This window comes from Geotrypetes seraphini, chromosome 9 (genome assembly GCF_902459505.1).
Source record: "Geotrypetes seraphini chromosome 9, aGeoSer1.1, whole genome shotgun sequence".
Classification (NCBI taxonomy): Eukaryota; Metazoa; Chordata; class Amphibia; order Gymnophiona; family Dermophiidae; genus Geotrypetes; species Geotrypetes seraphini.
In genome coordinates this window covers 20381825-20405187 of record NC_047092.1, presented here as the reverse complement: position 1 = coordinate 20405187, position 23363 = coordinate 20381825, and the positions used below count along the sequence as shown (strand labels likewise).

Genomic DNA, 23363 nt, shown 5'->3' with positions numbered 1-23363 from the left:
CAAAGAAACTAAGAGTCTTCTACCTGTGACACTATAGAATATGATAGGATCATCCACTGTGACCCATTGGATATTCTTCGTTTTTAATCATGCTTTCAATGACTACCCACAGGTTTACAGAAATACATTTATTTCTTTTAAATTGCTAGAGGCATAAGAACATAAGAATTGGGTCAGACCAGTGGACCATCGTGCCTAGCAGTCCGCTCCCGTGGCAGCCCTTAGGTCAAAGACCAGCGCCCTACCTGAATCTACCCCTCAACATGAAGGCCCCTTTCTGACCATCCTAGATCCCCACTAAAGTGCCCAAAAGAAGGCCCTGGTGGGCTGGATCAGTTCAGATCCCCCCAGCTCAAGGACAGCCCCCCTTGTTTTAGGCATCATTGTCATTGAAATCTGGTAGGAGGGATGTGTACTCCCTCCTGCCGGTAGGCCCCACCTCTGCAAAATGGTGGGCCTTCCCTTTCCTGGTACATCCTGTGATGCACTGGGAGGGGCCTAAGGCCCTGATTGGTCTAGATACATAAGGCCCCTCCTATGGGAGGGGCCTTAGGCACCCAGGACAATCAGGGCCTTAGGCTCCCTTCCCGGTTTATCCTGGGATGCAGTGGGAGGGGTGCCTAAGACTGATTTGCCTGGATACCTATGGGCCCTCCCATAGGAGGGGCCTTAGGTATCTGGGTCAGTCAGGGCCTTAGGTCTCTCCCAGTGCATCTCGGGATGCACCGGGAAGGGGAAAGTCTGAAATTTTGCAGAGGCAGGGCCTGCAGGCAGGAGGGAGATTGAAATTAATACATTTACAGGTTTTGAAGAGCATTTCAGTCAACTGTTTGAGGGCTGCATGTGGACCAGGGGTCATTCAATTGGAGACCATTGAGATAAGGGGATTCTTCCTGGTGATTCTAGATATGGAGTAATGGTAAGAGGATTCTAGACTAAGATGTCATGGTATTGAGATACAAGACCATAGAGAAATGGCAAGATGATTCTGCTATTATATATTATACTAGCTGATGCCCCGGCGTTGCACGGGTATTTAATTATAGCAATAACACTGTAAATGGAATCAAATAAAGATACTTTATAGTGATGAATGAAATTATTTTTTAACAGCTTTATAAAAAGTACAATATTCAAATTATAATGTGAAATATTTGATAAAATGAATACAATACAACTAACACAAAACTTGATTATAAACAACATTTTTAGTTTCACCTCCAGGAGCAAGAACATATAAATTCTTGGGTGAACCCACCCTTGAGCAAGCAACATAGAGTTGGCCAATGGGAAAAACAGGGGGATCTTAAATCCACTCCACAGTATGTAATAGTCTGTCCCTGTGATTTGTTGATTGTGATAGAGAATGCAAGTCTCACTGGAATTTGCAATCTCTTAAACTGAAAAGGAAGATCTGTTGGAATAAGTGGCATCCAAAAGTTCCAGTATTGATTAAAACAACTCAATATATGGAAACTCAGGTTGAAAAGAAACTCCATGCAGTTGTTTCCCGGTTCAGAATGGAACCTGTGTTCCTAGTTCAGCATATGTGAGTACTCATGTAATGTAATAACATTAAGAACTGGGGTGCATGAAGGAAACAGTTACAAACACAGTTAGAACATACAAACTCTATATGTATGGTGTCCGTGGTAGAATAGAAACGATGTCCCTAGTGGTTATAGTGTCATAGAAAGTGTTTTATAGTTGGAATTACGGTGAGAATGGCAGCTTTTTACATCCTTTCCATTGGCATGAATGGGTGAAATCTGATTTTCTGTTTGTAGCTCCGCCCATGTGTGCAGGTGGGCAGCGAGACCCCCAGAACATATCACCCCAGGTAGTGAGGGATCTGCATACCAAGTTTCGTTCAAATCGGGCAAGCCGTTTTTGCGTTGGCAGCTTTTTACATTTTTTCCATTGACATGAATGGGTGAAATATGATTTTCTGTTTGTAGCTCCGCCCACGTGTGCAGGTGGGCCGCGAGACCCCCAGAACATATCACCCCAGGTAGTGAGGGATCTGCATACCAAGTTTCGTTCAAATCGGTCAAGCCGTTTTTGCGTGATCGCGGCACATACACACACACACACATACATACATACACACATACATACCTCCGATTTTATATATATAGATTATTACTAGTTGTTTAGCCCGTTACATTAACGGGTGCTAGCAGCCCTTCTCCCTTATTTTTACCTCCTCCCTGTCCAGCAACACCTCCCCCCCTTTCTCTGCTCCCCCCATATAGCAGTAGCCCTTCTCCTTTTATCTCCCCCTGTCCAGCAGCACCCCTCCCATTCCCTCCTCCCCCTGTCCAGCAGTAGCTCTTCTCCTTTACGTCCTGCTCCCCCCCCCTGTCCAACAGTAGCCCCAGGAAAAGAGTGAGGATCACAGGACCAAAGCTTTTACTCCAATCCTCTTGATGCCTGACATCCAAGTAGGGGAAATCCACTCTCCCCACCTCCTTGCTCCTGCTACACTTCCTCCTCGGCTATACACACGCACACACACACTTACATACAGCTCTCCAGCTCCTCATGCCCCTCCTCCACCTTCCGCTTCTTCGGCAGGGACCAACGTTTTCTTTATTTTCTTTTGTTTTCTTTTCGCGTGTTAGCCGTAGTGCCGTAGGAGCGCGTCTTGGTGCAGGCCAGGCTCTGGGAGAGCTCGCGCAGACCTCCATCACAGAAAAACAGCACTACCGGCCAACTTAGTCCTTTGCCGCCCCCTTCCCGCGGTCCCAACAAACGTCCTTACTCCAGCAGGGGCCGCAGCACTCTAAACACGCTGCTTCATGGCCTGCTACTGCCCTGATTTGCTCTGCCCGTGGGGGGGGGGGGTTGCAGGTTGGCAGGGGGGGGGGGCGATCGGGGGGTGGGGGGACGGTCATGGGGGGGGTTGAGTCGAGGGCAGGAGGGCCTAGGATCCCTCCTGCCCGTATTTTAATGGGGATGGGAGATAGGCAGGAGGGGTTGGGCTCCCTCCTGCCCGATCTTGTAGGGGGTGGGGGTCACGTGGCCAGGAGGGCTTGGGCTCTCTCCTGGCACGATCAAGTCGGGGCTATCGACGGGGCAGGAGGGCTTGGGCTCCCTCTTGCCCCGATGTTGTCAGGGAACATCGGGCAGTCGACGGGGCAGGAGGGGTTGGGCTCCCTCTTGCCCTGATGTTGTTGGGGAACGTCGGGTCGTTGACGGGGCAGGAGGGCTTGGGCTCCTTCTTGCCTGGATCGTTGTAGGGGAGGTGGTGGATTCTGTAACCGGTGTTGTTTTTGACAGACACCGGTTACAGAATCCAGCTTTTAGGCGAAGGACTGGCCTAAAAGCCCTTGTTTTGGACGTTTGGGGCTTAGGCTTTTTTTAGGTTGATTATATGGTATAAGTTTAGACATAGTGGTGGTCTGGGCGTTTAAACAGCTGAACGTAGAGGCAGGCTATTATCAAACAAAACCTCCTTTTGAACGTTTTTTTGGATAATGGACAATTTCCCTGCTTCTACTTTCAACGTTTAAGGCCTTAGGCCAAAAGGATATATATATATATATATATATATATATATATATATATGGATCTATTAACTGCCTTTTCATGAAAAGATTCATCATACAGTGAATAGTAATCAGGTAGTCTTAAGTATTTTCCCTTTCTGTCCCGGCAGGCTCAATTATTTATTGACTGGATTTATTAACTATCTTTTTGAAGAGATTCACCGAAGCAGGTATACAGCAGGCAGAGCGTCACATAAAACGTACAAATTTAACAGCATAACAATATTAAAATGACCAAAATAAAAGTATAAATACATTCAATAAGGTAATTTTAGGATGGCTATTGAATCTGATAATAGGGCTAATCTGACAAAGCACTTATCAGATATATTAAAATTTAACAGCACCAGTAAGCCAGTAAAGTCACAAAAATGTGATAAATGTCAGTGGCATACAAAGGATGCCATAACAGGCAGCATGGAAGAGCATTCGAATAACACACAGTATAATATTCACAATGTGATCACAATAACCAATGAAACACATGCTCGTAGATATGATGCTTCTCTCGGATCCCATATCAGCCTTTCCCAGGTCAGCTTGAGGAGCTGCTCACTTCGTGGGAGTGTTCCCGACTATTCACCACTGGATCAAGTAGCTCTTTAAAGCTGGTAGTGTTCCTGCCTCAGTAGGAGAAAGGATGTTAGGTTAACGTGCAGGGTTGACGACAGGCAAAAAAGAGATGGCTCTCCGTTTGCAGCTGTTTTCACAGATGTATGTTTGTGGCTTTTAGAGAATTGTGTGAAAATCCCTAAATGCGCAAATAGTGGGGGTTTTTTTTGCCATGCAGCTAGCAGACAACTCAATAATGAATTGATCACCAATAAATAAACTTCAGCAGGATTTATTAGAAACCTTTCAATAGCTTTACACATAACTTAACTGAACATTACTCAAAAAAAGCTAATTGCATCCTCAATTCAAATAGGGTTGTTTTTTTAAAAAAAATAAATCTTTATTGATTTTCAAGTAGTAACAGTGCAATACATATGAATCTGAACGTATAACAAATCAAGGAAAGCACTTTGAACTTACAAATATTCGAAAGTAATCTTTTCCCCCCAACCCCTTTACTTAATCAATAATATAAATGCAATTATCCTTCCAATAACCCACTCTTATTTAAAGTAGTAATACATTCCCACCCTGGATGTATAAGGAAATCAGACAGAAATTAAAGAGAAATGGCAACTACCGTATTTTCACGCATATAATGCGCGCGTTATACACGATTTTTACAAACCGAGTATAACCATGCGCGTTATATTTGTGAGCGCATTATCCCCTTTTTTTTTTACATAGTTCCCCCCCCAACGTCCGATTCACCCCGCAGGACCGCTCACACCCCCACCCTGAAGGACCGCTCACGCTCGAACATGCACCCGCACCCGCACCCCCACCCCGAAGGACCGCTCGCACCCCCACAGCCTCCCCACCCCCACCCCCACCCCCATCATATAGAAGCTGCCTACCGTCGTCCTGCTGCTTCCTCTGCTGGCGGAGAAAGGGCGGGACCGCCGGAAGAGGAAGCAGCGTAGGCGCAGGGCTAAGAGAAGAGGCAGGACCGCCGGCAGAGGAAGCAGCAGGACGACAGTAGGCAGCTTCTACATGATGGGGAGGGGGAGGCTGTGGGGGTGCGAGCGGTCCTTCGGGGTGGGGGTGCGGGTGTGTGTTCGAGCGCGAGCGGTCCTTTGGGGTGGGGGTGCGAGTGGTCCTGCGGGGGGGGGGGTGAATTGGACATCGGGGGGGGCATCAGGCTTTCAGGGTGGGAACAGGACTTCAAGGGGGGACAGGACTTCAAGGGGGAGAGGAGAGTCGGGGCGGGCTAAAGGAGAGTCGGGCTGGCCAGAGGAGAGTCGGGGCGGGCGAAAGGAGAGTCGGGCAGCGACGGGAGACTCGGGGCGGCATGCGCGGTATAGGGGTGTGCGCGGTATATAAAAATTTATTTACATAAATTACAGTTTTCCGCGCGCTATACCCGTGTGCGCGTTTTACACGGGTGCGCGGTATATGAGTGAAAATACAGTATATAGAAGCAATAAAAGATGCCAATGGGCCCCACACCATTGCTATGCCTCAAGATTCCAGCATTCATTTTTTCATATTTGTAGCTGGAGCATAAGTTTGCCCACCAGAAAGGAAAGTTAAGTTGATCATAGTTCTTCCAATTGGCTATTCTCCCCATAAAATATACTCCTAAAAATTCCATGAAATGTTCGCCCATGCAACCGGGTATAGCAGCATCACCAATAAATGTTCTCGAGTTTTCAGTTCTATGAAAATGAAGTGGTTTTTGAGTCTACCTGACAAAGAACTGAAAACTCAACATTTATTGGTGATGCTGCTATACCCGGTTGCATGGGTGAACATTTCATGGAATTTTTAATAATATATTTTATTGGGTGAATGAACCGGGAAGGGTCTGTTGGTGATATCTTGTGTAGTTCATGTGATTTATATGTTAGTATTTAATAAAATAATTTAACGAATATTATAATAAATGATTAACTATTTGAACTGAGGATGTAATTAGCTTTTTTTGAGTAATGTTCAATTAAGTAATATACTCAATCCAATCGTTAATCCAATCGTTCTATAAAGTGTGTTCAAGAATAGTTGAAATGCTTCTTATATGCCAGTGTCTCCCCCCCTCCCCTCCAAACACATTAATGCCCGTTTGCCCAACTATTGGTGTTGCTATCAAAGCCTTGTCCAGCACATCGTAATCTGTCTTGCCATATATGGGACTCAGACTGGAGAAGTCCGGCCTTAGCTCCACGGATCGAGTCGCTGTCTAAGCATCACCAAACATATCAACATGCCTGCAGTCATTTGCACTTTATTTTTATATCCCTCCTCTTTCTAATTAGGGATTTTCTGTGTTCATTCCATACCTTTTTGAATTCAGTCTCAGTTTTTGCCTTCACAACTTCCCTCAGGAGGGCATTCCAGACGCTGACCACCCTCTCCATGAAATTTTTTCTTTCTTTCTTTCCTTCCTTATATTTAAACACCTATATCATATTAGAGAATGACACGGGGACAAATTTGTCCTCATCCCTGCATCCCCGTGAGTTTTCTCCCTGTCCCATTCCTGTAAGCTCTGCCTTAACTGCACAAGCCTCAAACACTTATGATTTTAAAGTGTTTGAGGCATGTGCAGATGAGGACAGAGCTTTCATGGGGCAGGAATAGAAAAAGAACTCACAGGGATGGGACGGGACAGGAAAATGAGTTCCTGTGGGAACAGGGAAAAATTTGTCCCCCCCGTGTCATTCTCTATATCAGTGTTCTTCAATCACCAGTCCATGGACCAATGCCGGTCCACAGAAATTTCCTGCCGGTCCACAGGGCCAGCACGTGCATCAGGCCCAAAACAGTGTTCTTCAACCGCTGGTCCACAGTGCGATCGATGCAGCATTATCTTCGAGCCAGCTCCCTCTTCCTAACTGATTCAGTGCACAAAGCCACGGGCAGTGGCTCCTACTGGCGTCCTGCGCCTGAACCGGAAGCCTTCTCTCTGACGTTGCAACATCAGAGGGAAGGCTTCCAGATGAGCACGGGATGTGCAAGGTGCATTTAGTACTATTATGGGGGAGGGGGTCTGGGGTGGACACTGGGTAGAGATGGGCGGGGTCTGGTCCACGACTTAGCCCCGTGTTCTTCAACCGCCGTCCATGGACCGATACCGGTCCACAGAATAATTCTTTTATTTCTGCCGGTCCATAGGTGTAAAAAGGTTGAAAAATACTGCTCTATATCATATCATATCTCCCCTATCCCTCCTTTCCTCTAGGGCAGTGTCTCTCAAACTGTGTGCCAGGGTACAGTGGTGTGCCCCGAAGAGATTCCGGGTATGCCATGAGAGATTCCAGAATTTTATTTTTAAAAATTCCCTTCATAAATATACACTAGATGACATGTATGTCACATACACAAGAGTCTGTTAGTGTTATGAGTGCCAGTGTGTGTAAGGATACAATCACCCAGACAAGCATCATTCTTTGATGTGACTGGTCCTTGAAAACTAATGGCAAGTATTTTTATTTTTCATGCGGTAGTTATCCTAACGAGCAACAAAGCAATTAAGGATCTGTTACAGTATGGATCTTTGCGAACTTGGATTTTCAGCTCTGACAGAAATTAAATCGGTAAAAGAGGACAACTGCGGATGGTGGATGATGAAATGCGTGTTTGCTTGTCGATTATCGAGCCGTGTTTTGAGTTAATTTGCCCTCAAAAACAAGCACATCCATCGCATTGATTAGCAATTCTATTCTATCTACTTTAGTTTCACTGTTGTTACAATTATCCATCCATAGCTTAAAGAACTTTAAATAAATAACACTCTCAAATGTAATTTTTTGTTGGTTTTGCAAGTTTAGAATTTCAATTGTAATGTACCACGAAAAACATTTGCTCTGTTTAGTGTACCGGAGTATATATATATATATACACTCTACTGTATAATTAGCCCTATAGAACATAGCTTGTGGAGATACTTGGGCTGTTTAGAAACTGATGAAACACTTTTGGAAATGAATACCAATACTCTGGAAAAGTTGAATTGGATGGAAGATGCCCTATGACTATAGAGCGTAATTGCCTGCTCTTGGAAGAGTCTTAAGACTGTAGAGTATAAAGTTCAACTCTAAGGGGATACTTAGGTTTGATAGGAGTTATCTAACAAAGATTGGAGAAGTAACCTAATGATTAGAGAAGCAGGTTAAGAACTATGAACAACAGGGTCAAAATCCCACTGACATTTCCTGTAACCTTAGGTAAGTCACTTCACCCTCCATTGCTTCCAGTATAATTAGATTGTGAGTCTACTTGGATGGGAAAATAACTTGTATCCTTGCTTGTAGCTCAGATTTACAAAAGGCAAGTACTTTAATCTCAAAATCAAAGACCATGTAATGTATAGGATGACTTGCTGGGAATACATGGATCAGCTACAAGAGGCATTCAATAATTTACCTACCTCAGTAGAAAAGAAGAGTTTTCCAAAAACAGTTTTGCTTTATTTTTCAATATAGTCCATACACTTCATCCATTTTGCCTGCAATGGCTTTAACCCCTTTGAAATGAATTCTTCTATTTGACCTTCAAACCAGGACATCACAGCTTCCTTGATGTCTTCATCACTTGAAAACTGCTGTCCACGGAGAGTTTCTTCAAAACTCGGAACAGGAAATAATCCGAGGGAGCCAGGTAAGGTTCAGCTGCTGAAACCCAGATTCTCGGATGGCAGCCTGTGATTGTCGTGACAGGTACACCAGTGCATTGTTATGAATAAGTAGCACACATACTGGGAGTTTTCTTCGTCTTTTCTCCTTGCTTGATTCCCGCAAAGCGATCTTGTGTTGGCCTAACTCTCCAGGGTTACGGATGTCTTGTGTGGCATGAAATCCAGAAGCAAAAGTCCATCAACCCAAAAAACAGTTTCCATGACTTTGCCTGCAGACTTTTCTGTCTTGAACAATTTTGGAGTGGGGTATGACTTGTGCTTCCAATGAATTGATTCCATTTTGGACTCAGGATCTCTGTGATAGACCCAAGTCTCATCTCCGGTCACCAAGCGATGAAAAAAATTCACTTGGTCTTCAAGGAGCATGTCCAAGTTCTTCTGACAGCACTGGAACCTCATGGCCTTCTGACATGGAATCAGCATTCTTGGAACCCATTTTGCACTAACCTTGGATATGCCCAAATTTTCATGAATTATTTTCCAAACTGTACCTGCCAAGATACCCATTTCTTCAGCTATTTGGGAAATCTTAATTCATCTGTCTGACAAAATTAAATCCTTGACTTTCTTTCACATATCTGTGGAAGTTGCTTCCAAAGGCCATCCGGTGAAAGGGTCATCTTCAATGGACTCTCTACCCCATTTAAATTGCTTGCTCCAAAATTTTACTATGTAGGCTGATGGAGCAGACTCGCCATAAACTGCAGTCATGTGTTCATGGATCTCCTTTGGCTTTTTTCCTTCTTTTGTGAGAAATATCATTGAGCAGTGCTTCAAATCTAGCAGTTTCATACTTGATTTGCATGAGGACTCTCCTGAGATCCTGTCTCTTGAAATGTTAGACTCGCACTGAGCTGCAACTGTGCATGAGTAACCTTGAGACATTTCACAGCATGCATAGGCTTGTTTCAAATCGCTTGCTATTGTCTTTCATACTCAGGTAGATAAATTATTAAACATCCCTTGTTAAAGCTGCTCTAAACCTAGAGTGTAGAATGACCAGTTCTTAACCCTTTCAGGACCATAAGGATCGTAGGCCAATTTTTGTGGTTTTGACGACATTTTTATGGTAAAAAGGGCTTGCAGATGCCAAAAAATTGATTTTTTTTGTGAAATATCATTATTTTTTTAAAAAAAAATCAAACTTCTGGCTTATGGACAGTGTGGCAAGTGAATCTTCTCGTCAATCTGGCAACGACGCTAATGAATGAATGTCGGAACCAGTTTGTTTACATAAAGGCAGTATCATATGGAATCCGTACATATCAAATTTAGAACTGTAGACTATCCCAATCAAAATTGATAGGATTTTAAAGTTATGGGACAAATATGTCCCTTGGTCCTGAAAGGGTTAAGGTCTATATGGGAGGTGTCTGAAGTTCTGCTTTTTGTGGGAAGGTGAGAAAAATGAAAATACTTGCCTCTCTCGCTTTGACTGCATGATGTATGTGCGCTCACGCTTCATTTTCTCCAGTCGTGCCTTGATCATAATCTTCTGGTGTACACGGTCCTCCTAGAAAGAGAAATCTCAGAGGAAAAGCTGCACAGAAACAGATCACCAGTGTGGCAATAATGTCACCCTGTTAGGATCTAGGCAACCACAGTCCTTGAGGGCCACAATACAGGTTTTCAAAATTTCCACAATGAATATGCACAAGGCTGATTTGCATGTTCTGCTTCCATTGTATGTAAGAATTGCCATACTGGGAGAGACAGAAGGTCCATCAAGCCCAGTATCCTGTTCCCAACAGTGGCCAACCCAGGTCCCAAATACCTAGCTAGACCCAAGTAGCAAAACAGATTCTATGCTGCTTATCCTGGGAATAAGCAATGGATTTCCCCAAGCCATCTCAATAATGGCCTATGAACTTCTCTTTTAGGAAATTATCCAAACTTTTTTTATACCCCGCTAAGCTAACTGATTTCACAACATTCTTTGGTAATGAATTTCAGAGTTTAATTACATGTTGTGTGAAGAAATATTTTCTCCGTTTGTTTTAAATCTACTACTTGGTAGCTTCATCGCATGTCCCCTAGTCCTAGTATTTTTTGAAAGAGTGAACAAGTGATTCACATCTACTCTTTCCACTCCACTCATTATTTTATGGGCCTCATGTATATTCATTGTGGAAATCTTGAAAATCTGACTGGGTTGTGGCCCTCAAGAACTGTGGTTGCCCGGCCCTGGCAAAATTTATTTTAGGAAAGAGGAGAATATATGGGAGAAATATCAAAAGGACATCTAAATTTAGCTGCTGGGATGCAACATGTTATGAATGAATACTAATTAACAATAGTAAATTTAAACAATGTCCATGCCTTATTTAAAGTCCTAAATTTTACAGCTTCTTTTTAATCATTTTCCTCATTTTATCATAGTCACCCATTTGAAAATGAAATGCTGCTACCGTAAATTTCCATTGTGACGCCACACCAGATATTAGCTCAAATTTAATCATGATCATTTTTTCTCAGCTGACCCAACACTATTACCTCTCGTACTATGTTAGGTATTCCACTGAGGACTAGATCTAAAATAGCTCCCCCTCACTTTTATACCTGGACTAGTTGCTCCAAGAAGCAGTGATTCATTACATCTAATAATTTTACCTCTCTAGTGCTTCCTGATGTAATATTCATCCAGTCAATATCATGTATTGTATTTTCACGTGTATAACGCGCACCTGTGTAAAACGCGCACACAGCTATAGCGCGCGGGAAAAAGAAATTTATGTAAATAAATTAATATATAGCGCGCACACGCGTATACCGCGCATGCTGCTCATTGAATTAAAATCTCCTTCAGCCCCCCTTGAAGTCCTGTCCCCCCTTAAAGGTCTGCCTGTCCCCCCTTGAAGTCTTGTCCCCCCTTAAAGGTCTGCCTGTCCCCCCTTGAAGTCATGTCCCCACCCTGAAAGCCTGATGCCCCACCCCGAAGGACCGCTGGCCCCCCCACCCTGAAGGACCACTTGCACCCCCACCCTGAAGGAACGCTCTCACCCCCCCCGACGTCCGATTCATCCCCCAGCCCCCCCGCACCGTTTGCAGTGGAAAAGCAGCCTACTGTGGGTTCGCGATGCCAGTGAGCCCTGCTGCTTCCTCTGCCGGTGGTCTCGCCCCTTCTCTGAGCCCTACGCTGCTTCCTCTGCCGCGGTTCCGCCCTTTCTCTGACATCAGAGAAGGGGCGGGACCGCGGCAGAGGAAGCAGCGCAGGGCTCAGAGAAGGGGCGGGACCGCTGGCAGAGGAAGCAGCAGGGCTCACTGGCATCGCGAACCCACGGTAGGCTGCTTCTCCACCGCAAACGATGCGGGGGCGGGGCTGGGGGATGAATCGGACATCGGGGGTGGGTGCAAGCGGTTCTTCGGGGTGGGGCATCAGGTTTTCAGGGCTGAATAGGATGTCGGGGGAGGGGAACCAGCAATGTAAAAAAAAAATTGTAAAATGCGCTCACGCATATAACGCACATGGTTATGCTCGGTTTGTAAAATCATGTATAACGCGCGCGTTATATGCGTGAAAGTACGGTAATTAGAATCACCCATTATTATATTGTTGCCCACTTTGCCAGCTTTCCTAATTTCTAAAACATTTCTTCATTTGTCTGTTCATTCTGTCCTGGCAGAAGGTAGTATACAGGTATACTCCTTCCTTTCATTTTGTGAATTTCTATCCATAAAGATTCCATGCTGCTATCTGTTTCATGCAGAATGTTTGTTTGACTCAGTTCCCTCTTTAACATATAGTGCAACCCTCCCTCCAATCTGATCCACTCTATCTTTGCGATATAATTTGTACCCTGTTAGCACAATGTTCTATTGATTGTCCTCCTTCCACCATGTCTCTACAATGCCTATTATATCTACCTCTTGATGTAGTACTATATACTCTATTTCTCCCATCTTATTTTTTAGACTTCTAGCATTTGTATACAGACAATTCAAATTGTTTTTTTTCGCTGCAACTACTAGTTGCTTAGAAGTTGATGGGGATAATTTGCATCATTTACTCTGCGCTTTCCTTAAATACTTCTGGCTTTCTTTCACCACTGTTAAAATTTTTCTATTGGGATTCCCTAAATGTTCTGTTTCAGTAGAATCCTTCAAGGATACTGCACATTGAACCATGTGCTCCAGGGTGACCGTTGGTTTTCTACCCTCATTTTAGTTTAAAAGCTGCTCTATCATCTTTTTAAATGTTAGTGCCAGAAGCCTAGTTCCATCCCAGTTAGAATGGAGTCCATCCTTTCAGAATAGGGTCCCCCATCCTCAGAATGTTGCCCAGTTCATAAGAAACCTCATCTCTGCACCATCATCTCAACTATACATTGAGACTTTAGAGCTCTGTCTGTGTCATAGGTCCTGCATGTAGAATGGAGAGCATTTCTGAAAATGTTATCCTGGAGGATCTGGATTTCAGCTTTCTACCTAATAGCCTACATTTGACTTCCAGAACCTTCCTCCCACATCTTTCCATGTCATTGATACCCACATATACCAAGACAGCTGGTTCCTCCCAGCACTATCTAAAATCCTTTCTAGGTGACACATGAAGTGCACTACCTTCGTACCAGGGATGTAAGTGACTAGGCAATCCTTACGTCAATTAGCCATCTAGCTATCTACATGCCTAACGATCAAATTAGCAACTACAACAGCTGCCTAAACTTTTTCTCCTGGGCAGAAGCCCCTGGAGACACATCCTCAGAGCAAGAGGATATTGTATCCCTTGGTGGGCAGCTCCTGGCTACGTGATTACTTCCAACTTCACCAGGGTAATGCGCTTCTTTTAGAAGACCCCTCTCCTTCAAAACAGCACAGAGGCTGCCAGATTGGAGATTGAAACCTCTCTACAAAGTCCATCTACTGTAGGTCTCCTCTATGTCTCCCTCAGCTCCCCCAAGTCTGCTACTCTAGTCTCAAAAGAACAGAGTCGTTCTCTGAGAGCTAGGAGCTCTTTGCAGCAAGCACACACAACTGTCAACTGGGAGATAATCATACATGTGACAGTGCAAAAGAATGGATAGCAACCTTCTCGCTGCTGGACTGCTGTCTGCATCTTAGTGTTATTGGGTTGTTTAATTAATTAAAACTTGTTAAGGTACTAGGGGTATTGGACTAATATAACGATCTTTAAGATTATATGGTATATTGTGTGATTTATTTAGTGTTTGCTTCTCAGACTGTAATGTAAATTTAGAAGGGAAAAGATTCCGTTCAAACGTAAGGAAGTTCTTCTTCACCCAGAGAGTGGTAGAAATCTGGAACGTGCTTCCGGAGGCTGTTGCAGGGGAAAGCACCCTCCAGGGATTCAAGAAAAGGTTGGATAAGTTCCTATTGGAACAGAACATACGCAGGTAAGGCTAGACTCAAATAGGGCACTAGTCTTTGACCTAAGGGTCGAGGCGTGAGTAGACTGCTGGGCACGATGGACCACTGGTCTGACCCGGCCGTGGCAAATCTTATGTTCTTAATGAAAACTCCCCTGTTGCTATCCCAAATAGAATAATTGACTATAAATGAAGTGATGTGGTAGGGGGTGGGCAGGAGTTGGGGTGGAAGAAGAGTGAGATTTGATGACCTGTTCTAGAAGGGTGTAGGTGGTGGTCAGCAACGACTGCCAACTCATGGCTAACCGGTCATAATCAGTGGGAGATAACTGGTTATCCTGGTTGATAATCACCAGTTAGTACCGAAGTGCTAACTGGTGATCTGAGGGCATTTTGGGGGGTGATGGCAGGTCCAGTATATGTCCTGCTTTTCAATGTCAACCAGCCAAGGTTAGTGCATAGATAGGACCACATAAATAGCAGCCCTTTCCTTATGTGCTAGCCGATAGCCGGTTAGCACTAAATATTGTCTAAGTGATTATTGGCTAGCTATCTTATAAAAAACCTGAATATTCAATGCTGGTCACTGGAAATAGCCCAGCACTGAATATAGACACATAGAAATATGATGGCAGATAAAGGCCAAATGGCCCATCCAGGATCAGCGCCAGCGCAGGCTTTAAGCACACTGCCCACTGCATATTGGCCTCTGTATCTTTTAGGGGTGGTCTTACCTGATGAAAAGGTCTCGCTGAGTATTGATGTCTCTCGTGCTGGCTTATTCCAAGAGGGTCATCATCTGACTTTCTGTTCTTTGCAATAGAAAGCTTTTCCTGAAACTGGAAAGAAAGGAAAAGTGGAATGTCAGGGGGTGCTGTGGGTCAGGAGTGAGGTGCATGGGCAGACCTATGTGTGTGTGGTTGTAATGTAATTATATCCCCAATGGAGTTAGGTTGGAAGATGCTAACCCACTCATTTTTTAGAGGTTATTCACCTTAGCCTAAAAGTCGGGAACAAATCATCCTTAGCTGATAACGCAGCTAAGGGAAAGATTGAGACTACACCGCTAAATCCTTTTGCCCTCATCATTCCTTTCCCTACTTGATCCCTTCTCTAGATATCATCATACTTCAACAAGGACAGTGGAACAGTAAATCCTGCATGTGCAGGAGATTTCAGGTGCAAATGTTTATTGTTCTCAAAATATCATTTGGTAACTTCACAAAACAAAACTCTCTTGTACAGGTACAGGTAGGAGTTGAGCCAGGTTATAGGAATAGTCAGGGACCACTGCACAGGTGATAGGCCTGAGGGGCCGCCGCGGAAGCGGACCGCTGGGCGGGATGGACCTCTGATCTGACCCAGCGGAGGCAAATTCTTATGTTCTTATGTATACAGAAAATCTGTGTTGATATTATAACAGTAATTATATCATATGCTCTTAGCTCACAGAATATCCCGTGACAACGGGACCCTACACAGGCTGTGTTTTGGCAGTATTTTGCCTTCTTCGGGGGTCCTGATGGTAATCTTGAGATCTGAGGGAATTCCAAGGTGCAAACAACTCCCAATATAGGGAACACAATGTCTAAAGGTGCACAACCAACGTTCACCGTTAGACATTGCATTCCCTATATTGGAAGCTGTTTGTGCCTTGGAATTGTGTCAGTTGCTCCACAGATATTTCCCTCAGATCTCAAGATTACCATCAGGACCCCTGAGGAAGGCAAAATCTTGCTGAAACACGGCCTGTGTAGGGTCCCGTTGTTACGGGATATTCCGTGAGCAAAGAGCATTTGATATAATTACTGTTATAATCTCACATAGATTTTCTGTATACAAGAGTTTTGTTTTGTGAAGTTACCAAATGATATTTTGCACCTGAAATCTCCTGCACATCTAGGATCTGGTGTTCTACTACCCTTGTTGCTTTCATCAGAAATTTTGTGGAACATTGGTCCTTTCCTTCCAGTATTGTTTTTCTCATCATACTTTCCTGTCTCTGCTGTTTTTCAGTCTTCAAAACCAGTTGGCATAAATAAAAAATACTAATGTGTTAACAAATTATAAGAGGACGAACAACATATAATATGTTCATATAATGATTCAAAATGTTGTATGATCGTGGCACCAAGGTACCCCCCTCTTCAGACCCAGCATGCACTCAAAAAGAGGGCAAAAAAGCCTCAGACTAATGTAGCAGTATAGAACCAACAGGTACAAATCAAAACTGCTTTAAATATTTCCACTGGCAAAAAACTACCTCACACAACAGCTCAGGTTTAGAAAAGGGCAGTCACCCGGAGGCACGTTCAAGGACTTAGCTGACAACTTGAGCTCCAATGCTGTCATGTCTTCTCCAATCTTCCCAACAAGTGACCTTGTTTCACCAATGTTTGGCTCATCAGGGGAACAAACAATGGCAGTGTGGGAAGCAGCAGAGAATCTGATTGGCAGTTTAGCATCATTGAAAAAGACAATGGGGAGTCACGAAAGCGACATGTCAAAGTGTTAGATAGTGCCGTCTGGGATGGACGCCAGTGCAATTCAGAAGAGAACGAAAAGACAGCAGGGGAACAAACAGTGCATTGTTTGTTCCCCTGATGAGCCAAACATTGGTGAAACAAGGTTGCTTATTGGGAAGATTGGAGAAGACGTGACAGCGTTGGAGCTCAAGTCGTCTTTTGTCAGCTAAGTCCTTGTACGTGCCTCCGGGTGACTTTGCCCTTTTCTAAACCTGAGCTGTTGTGTGAGGGAGTTTTTTTTGCCAGTGGAAATATTTAAAGCAGTGTTGATTTGTACCTCTTGGTTCTATACTGCTACATTAGTCTGAGGCTTTTTCTCCATGCTGGGTTTGAAGAGGGGGATACCTCGGTGCCATGATCACACAACATTTTGACTCATTATATAAATATAAAATACAAAACCAAATAAAATGTGCTGTTGTGTAAGTATTATTGGGTCCACCATTACATTACATTACATACACACCAAACACTGAAAATCATAAATAAATCATTAAAAACAAGTGGAGAAAATAGACTTCAATAACTTGGCTCCCAGATTCATGAAGCGAATATTGGAACCCATATCATCATGGGTCCAATGGACGCTTTATGAGTCTGGGATTCAAGTTATTGAGCTTGTAGCAGGTTTCTGGGTCTTGCTAAATCTTGTCAGGTAGAAACCAATGTTTCAGCCACCATTCTGTGGCTTTCTTCAGGGTATGCTGTGAGGTCTACAGTTATCTTTGTAAATAGTGGGTTCACTGACCTGATTGGGAACAGGGCAGTCAACCAATCTGAATTTTGGCGGGAAAGTCAGTTGGTCAGAAATTTGAATTTTGGCGGGAAAGTAAGTTATTGAGGTCTGTTTTTCTCCACTTGTTTTTTTTTTTAATGATTTTCAGTGTTTGGTTTGTATGGTGGACCCAATAATATTTACACAGCAGTACATTTTAATTAGTTTTGCTGTTACTTTAAGAACGTCTGCAGTGCATAAATAAAAAATAGCAAGAGCTGAAAGGCTATACCTATGGAGGCGTGATTCTGGAGCCTATTTTATAGGTGCTGGTGGGCGCCTTGAAAATCAGTGAAAAACGTCATTTAAATGGCATTTTTCACTAAGCTTGTGCACCATTTAGAGAATCCAGGTCTTTATGTCTTTCTAATAACCGTAAATATATGTTTGTATAGGTTGGCCACAGTTAGGCCACACAGTTAGATGATCCACACTATGTATTCTATAAAGGTTTTGTGTGGAACGGCCTTTATTAGCCTAGCACACATTTTTGGGTCTAACTTTGGGCATTAGAATTTACACCTGCCAAATGGGCTGCTGTAAACGCTCGCACCCAACTAGTGGTAGTTAGGTGCAGAAGTGACCGCATTCTATAACTGCGCCTAAATCCTAGGAACGCCTCTGTTGCACCCATGTCCCTCCTCTAGCCACGCCTCCTTTGGAGTTGTGTGCAAGATAAGTTAGGTGTACAAGTTATGGAATAGGGGTGTAGGGCAGATCCATGCGTAACTCCTAATGACTGCTAATTAGCATTTGTTAATGCCAATATTTGATTGTTATCCCCTAATTAGTCAATTAGTTTATGTGCAGATTGAGGAAGGGATGAGAAGTCCTGTAAGCCCAGGTGAAGACCCCTGAGACCCCTGAGAATTTTCCCCAATAAAGCAGAAACAGGCCAATACAGCTAAGACCTAAAATGGTTGCTGAAACAGCAAAATGGACACTGACTAAAAAACTGTCAGCTCTGAAAGACACTTCTGCCTTCTTGGAAGCAGGGTCAAACAGAAGGCACAGCTGGAGAAAAAAAGCAATTCTAGTGAAAAAGAGATCTTAGCCCTATAGTGGTATGATAAGCTTATGGAAGTTTCACAAGAAGGACGAATGCTGTGCAGGAAACAAGGTCGCCATACATGAAGAAGGACATGGTACTACTCGAAAGGGTCCAGAGAAGAGCGACTAAAATGGTTAAGGGGTTGGGGGAGTTGCCGTACGGTGAGAGATTAGAGAAACTGGGCCTGTTCTCCCTTGAAAAGAGGAGACTGAGAGGAGACATGATCGAAACATTCAAGATAATGAAGGGAATAGACTTAGTGGATAAAGTCAGGTTGTTCACCCTCTCCAAGGTAGAGAGAACGAGAGGGCACTCTCTGAAGTTAAAAGGGGATAGATTCCGTACGAACGTAAGGAAGTTCTTCTTCACCCAGAGAGTGGTGGAGAACTGGAATTCTCTCCTGGAGTCTGTTATAAGAGAAAACACACTCCAGGGATTCAAGACAAGGTTGGACAAGTTCTTGCTGAACTAGAACGAATGCAGGTAGGGCTGGTCTCGGTTAGGGCACAGGTCTTTGACCTGGGGGCCACCGCATGAGCGGACTGCTGGGCACGATGGACCACTGGTCTGACCCAGCAGTGGCAATTCTTATGTTCTTATGTTCTCATGTTCTATCCACAGACCTGGAAAGCCGTTAGGCCCAGGTGCTCGAGGGAGGTTCTTGATATATTAATAGGACATTTACGGGGAAGTAAGGGAGAAGTAGATGAAAAAAGGTATGACACACAGTATCACTCAATTATGTTAACCAATCCATAGATTAATAAATGAGATAAGGAATATGATTAACCAATGAAAGTGTGAAATGTAACATGCACCAACGTGGGCCAGAGCTGTCAGAATCATATAAAAGAAAGCTCCTTGAACCAAGGATTCAGAACTCATTAGAAGTTCTCCATCAGTCTGGCCAGCCTGGTGCATGATTTATTACTCTATGCTGTGTGATTTGCTCATGTAAGCTATTGCTATTTGATTATTAAATTCATATTATTTGAACCAGCATAAAGAGAGTTGAGTGGTCTGTCAGTGAAGGCCTTAATAGCAGGCTCTTCAAGATCTGCAATCCGTGCCCAAAATTGCACACCCAGCTTTGAACAATATACGGAATCCAGCAAAATATTCCTTGTATAGATGGAAAACTGCACACAAGGCATTCCCCTTTTCTGGAAACCAAAAGCTACGGAGGCAGTATCTTGTGGCGAGGCAGTCGAACTGCAGCAGGAATTTACAATGAACTCTCAGCTTAAGCCACTCGTCGCAGGCTCGCTTCTCACCCTCAGCATCTGACGCTCCTTGTCTTGCTGGTATCTGAATGCAGCTTTCCTCTGCTGCTCCTTCAGTCTCTCCATGGCCTCCTCCTGCTCGAGCCGGGATAGACGGATAAAGGCTTTCTCCCTTTGCAACGGGATGCATTCAAGGCGCTCGAGGAACCTCTAGAGAGACAAAGGGATTATATAAATTAGCCAAGGTCATTGAATGCTGAGACATGACTTAAGAAATCAGAATCTTGGGAAGTCACCAAACCAAATTGGTAGAGTGGGGGTGGGGGGGAAGAGTGAGAGATGCCCGCTACTCTTTAATATCTTTATCAGTCCACTGGCTACTCCCTTCCTATCTTATAATACTAATTTCTATTCTATGCTAACCATATCTTGCTTATCTGTTTTACCTCACCTCTGAATATTTTTAGCATTTATAAACCACTTATGGCTAAGTGGTTTACATTCAGGGCTCAAACTCTAATATACTTGAGGCATTAAATGACTTGCCCAGGGTCACAAAAATCAGCATATGATTTGAACCCACAACCTCAGGGTGCTGTGGCTGTAGTTCTAACCACTGCACTACACACTCCTCATATTCTGCTGCTATCACATTTGGATTTCACATTTCACATCAACCAAAAAAATAAAAAAAATAAAATAAAACAAAACAAAACAAACAAAAAAAACCAAAAAACAAAATGCCAAGAAAGCTACCTGAAACCTAAATCATCCTACTGAAACCGACTATCTACCAACGTATGGAAACAGACTACTTGCTATGTAATGTAATGTAACCTGATCTATCTTCCAATGTTATTAAGTCTATACCCTCAATCTGTATTCTCCAATGTCATGTACCCTCCTGGAAATGTCCAGTTCTCTTCTTATGTAATCCGCTTTGAACCGCAAGGTACAAGCGGAATAAAAATCACTAATGTAATGTAATGTAATATAACCACGTCTGATGCACAGGTTTTTTTTGCCTTCTTCCAACTTCAGATCCACATCCATCTCTTCTAACTTTGTAATGGTATAGCTAGCTGTCTTCTCAGATGCCTTCAGACGCTCCAGAACACCACGGCTAGCTTTCTCTGTGGATCCAAGTGATTTGACCACATTACTCCCTTACTTATACGGCTCCACTGGTTTTCTGTCCCATTCAGAATTCCTTTCAATTACTCTGCCTAACTCACAAGGCTTACTCTTTGGGAGTCCCATCTTTTCATCCCCTACATACCACCCAAGGCTTTAAGATCTATTGATTTCTATCGACTAGTGTTATTTGGCCCTAAGAAAACATCTCACAAATCAACGAGACTACTGCCTTCTTCTCCATTGCACCGAAGCTACGGAATGACTCGCCTCCCTTGCCAGGCTCTGCTATAAAATTTATTTCATCCAAAAGGCATTTGGGGGTTGAGCTGCGAGGCTGAATACCTGACAGACTGATGAGGATAGTATTGAAAAAGACATGGGGGAAGCCACTACTTGCCCTGTATCGATAGCATGGAATATTGCTACACCTTGGGTTTTGGCCAGGTACTAGTGACCTGGATTGGCCACCGTGAGAATGGGCTACTGGACTTGATGGACCATTGGTCTGACCCAGTAAGGCTATTCTTATGTTCTTATTTACTGATGTGCCTGCCCTTGTATGCTTACGCTTTCCTATTGAAATTTGGAATTCCTTTAATTTTTATATGTATTGATAAATTTTGTGTGTATTTTTAATTGTACACTGCTTTGGTCTGCATATCAAGCACAATAAAGCATAGAGAGAGATATGCCAGACCTTGGGGTCAGGGAATACGAAGCTGGGACTTGCCATGCATTTAGGCACGTGAACTGGAGAAAGGACCCAAATATGTGCATCACACACCTAACATATATGACTTGACATGTCTGTGACAGACCGGATATTATGTCAGTTGTTTAATCAATTGTAACCCAAGAATCTTATAGTGTTTCACTACTCCCATCCTGTACCTTATATTCGATGACTTTGTAATGTAACCAATTCGCTGATTGCCAAGCATCTCTTATTGTAAACCGCCTCAAACTATTATGGCTTTGGCGGTATATAAAAAAATAAATTATTATTATTATTATTCTAGCTATGCTAGCCTTGGTTCTACCCTCAATCACTCCAATATAAATACATAGTAACATAGTAGATGACGGCAGATAAAGACCCGAATGGTCCATCCAGTCTGCCCAACCTGATTCAATTTTAATTTTTTAATTTTTTCTTCTTAGCTATTTATGGGCAAGAATCCAAAGCTTTACCCGATACTGTGCTTGGGTTCCAACTGCCGAAATCTCAGTTAAGACTTACTCCAGCCCATCTACACCCTCCCAGCCATTGAAGCCCTCCCCAGCCCATCCCCCACCAAACGGCCATATACAGACACAGACCGTGCAAGTCTGCCCAGTAACTGGCCTAGTTCAATATTTAATATTATTTTCTGATTCTAAATCTTCTGTGTTCATCCCACGCTTCTTTGAACTCAGTCACAGTTTTACTCTCCACCACCTCTCTCGGGAGCGCATTCCAGGCATCCACCACCCTCTCCGTAAAGTAGAATTTCCTAACATTGCCCCTGAATCTACCACCCCTCAACCTCAAATTATGTCCTCTGGTTTTACCATTTTACTTTCTCTGGAAAAGATTTTGTTCTACGTTAATACCCTTCAAGTATTTGAACGTCTGAATCATATCTCCCCTGTCTCTCCTTTCCTCTAGGGTATACATATTCCGGACTTCCAGTCTCTCCTCATACGTCTTCTGGCGTAAGCCTCCTATCATTTTTGTCGCCCTCCTCTGGACCGCCTCAAGTCTTCTTACGTCCTTCGCCAGATACGGTCTCCAAAACTGAACACAATACTCCAAGTGGGTCCTTACCAATGACCTGTACAGGGGCATCAATACCTTCTTCCTTCTACTGACTACGCCTCTCTTTATACAGCCCAGCATCCTTCTGGCAGCAGCCACTGCCTTGTCACACTGTTTTCTCGCCTTTAGATATTCGGACACTATCACCCCAAGGTCCCTCTCCCCGTCCGTGCATATCAGCTTCTCTCCTCCCAGCATATACGGTTCCTTCCTATTATTAATCCCCAAATGCATTACTCTGCATTTCTTTGCATTGAATTTTAGTTGCCAGGCATTAGACCATTCCTCTAACTTTTGCAGATCCTTTTTCATATTTTCCACTCCCTCTTCGGTGTCTACTCTGTTACAAATCTTGGTATCATCTGCAAAAAGGCACACTTTTCCTTCTAACCCTTCAGCAATGTCACTCACAAACATATTGAACAGGATTGGCCCCAGCACCGAACCCTGAGGGACTCCACTACTCACCTTTCCTTCCTTCGAGCGACTTCCATTAACCACCACCCTCTGGCGCCTGTCCGACAGCCAGTTAAATGTATTTGTAAAGCCCACTGGTTAGGGTTGCCAGATTTTGGCCTCAAAAAAAGTGGACGCATGGCCCCGCCCTGTTCCTCACCAAGTCCCGCCCCATTCCACCCACAGCCCTGCCCCATTCTACCCATCGCCCTGCCCTCCAACCCTGGTCCCATACAAACCCTGCCTCTTTGGGGCCGCGTTTAAAGGGC

The 23363-nt window shown here is 43.8% G+C and overlaps 1 protein-coding gene across 1 annotated transcript in view; it reads right to left on the bottom strand.

Annotated features, from left to right (window-relative positions):
• Nucleotides 1-3649: 3649 nt before the first annotated feature.
• Nucleotides 3650-23363, bottom strand: part of LOC117366880 (trichohyalin-like) — a 69382-nt gene continuing 49668 nt past the window's right edge. The window contains exons 17-20 of the mRNA XM_033958850.1: nt 19755-19913; nt 14864-14968; nt 10224-10315; nt 3650-4171 (exon numbers count right to left, since the gene is read on the bottom strand). Of these exons, the coding sequence (XP_033814741.1) occupies nt 4087-4171; nt 10224-10315; nt 14864-14968; nt 19755-19913 (441 nt within the window). The 3' untranslated portion in view covers nt 3650-4086. The remainder of the gene's footprint in view (nt 4172-10223; nt 10316-14863; nt 14969-19754; nt 19914-23363) is intronic.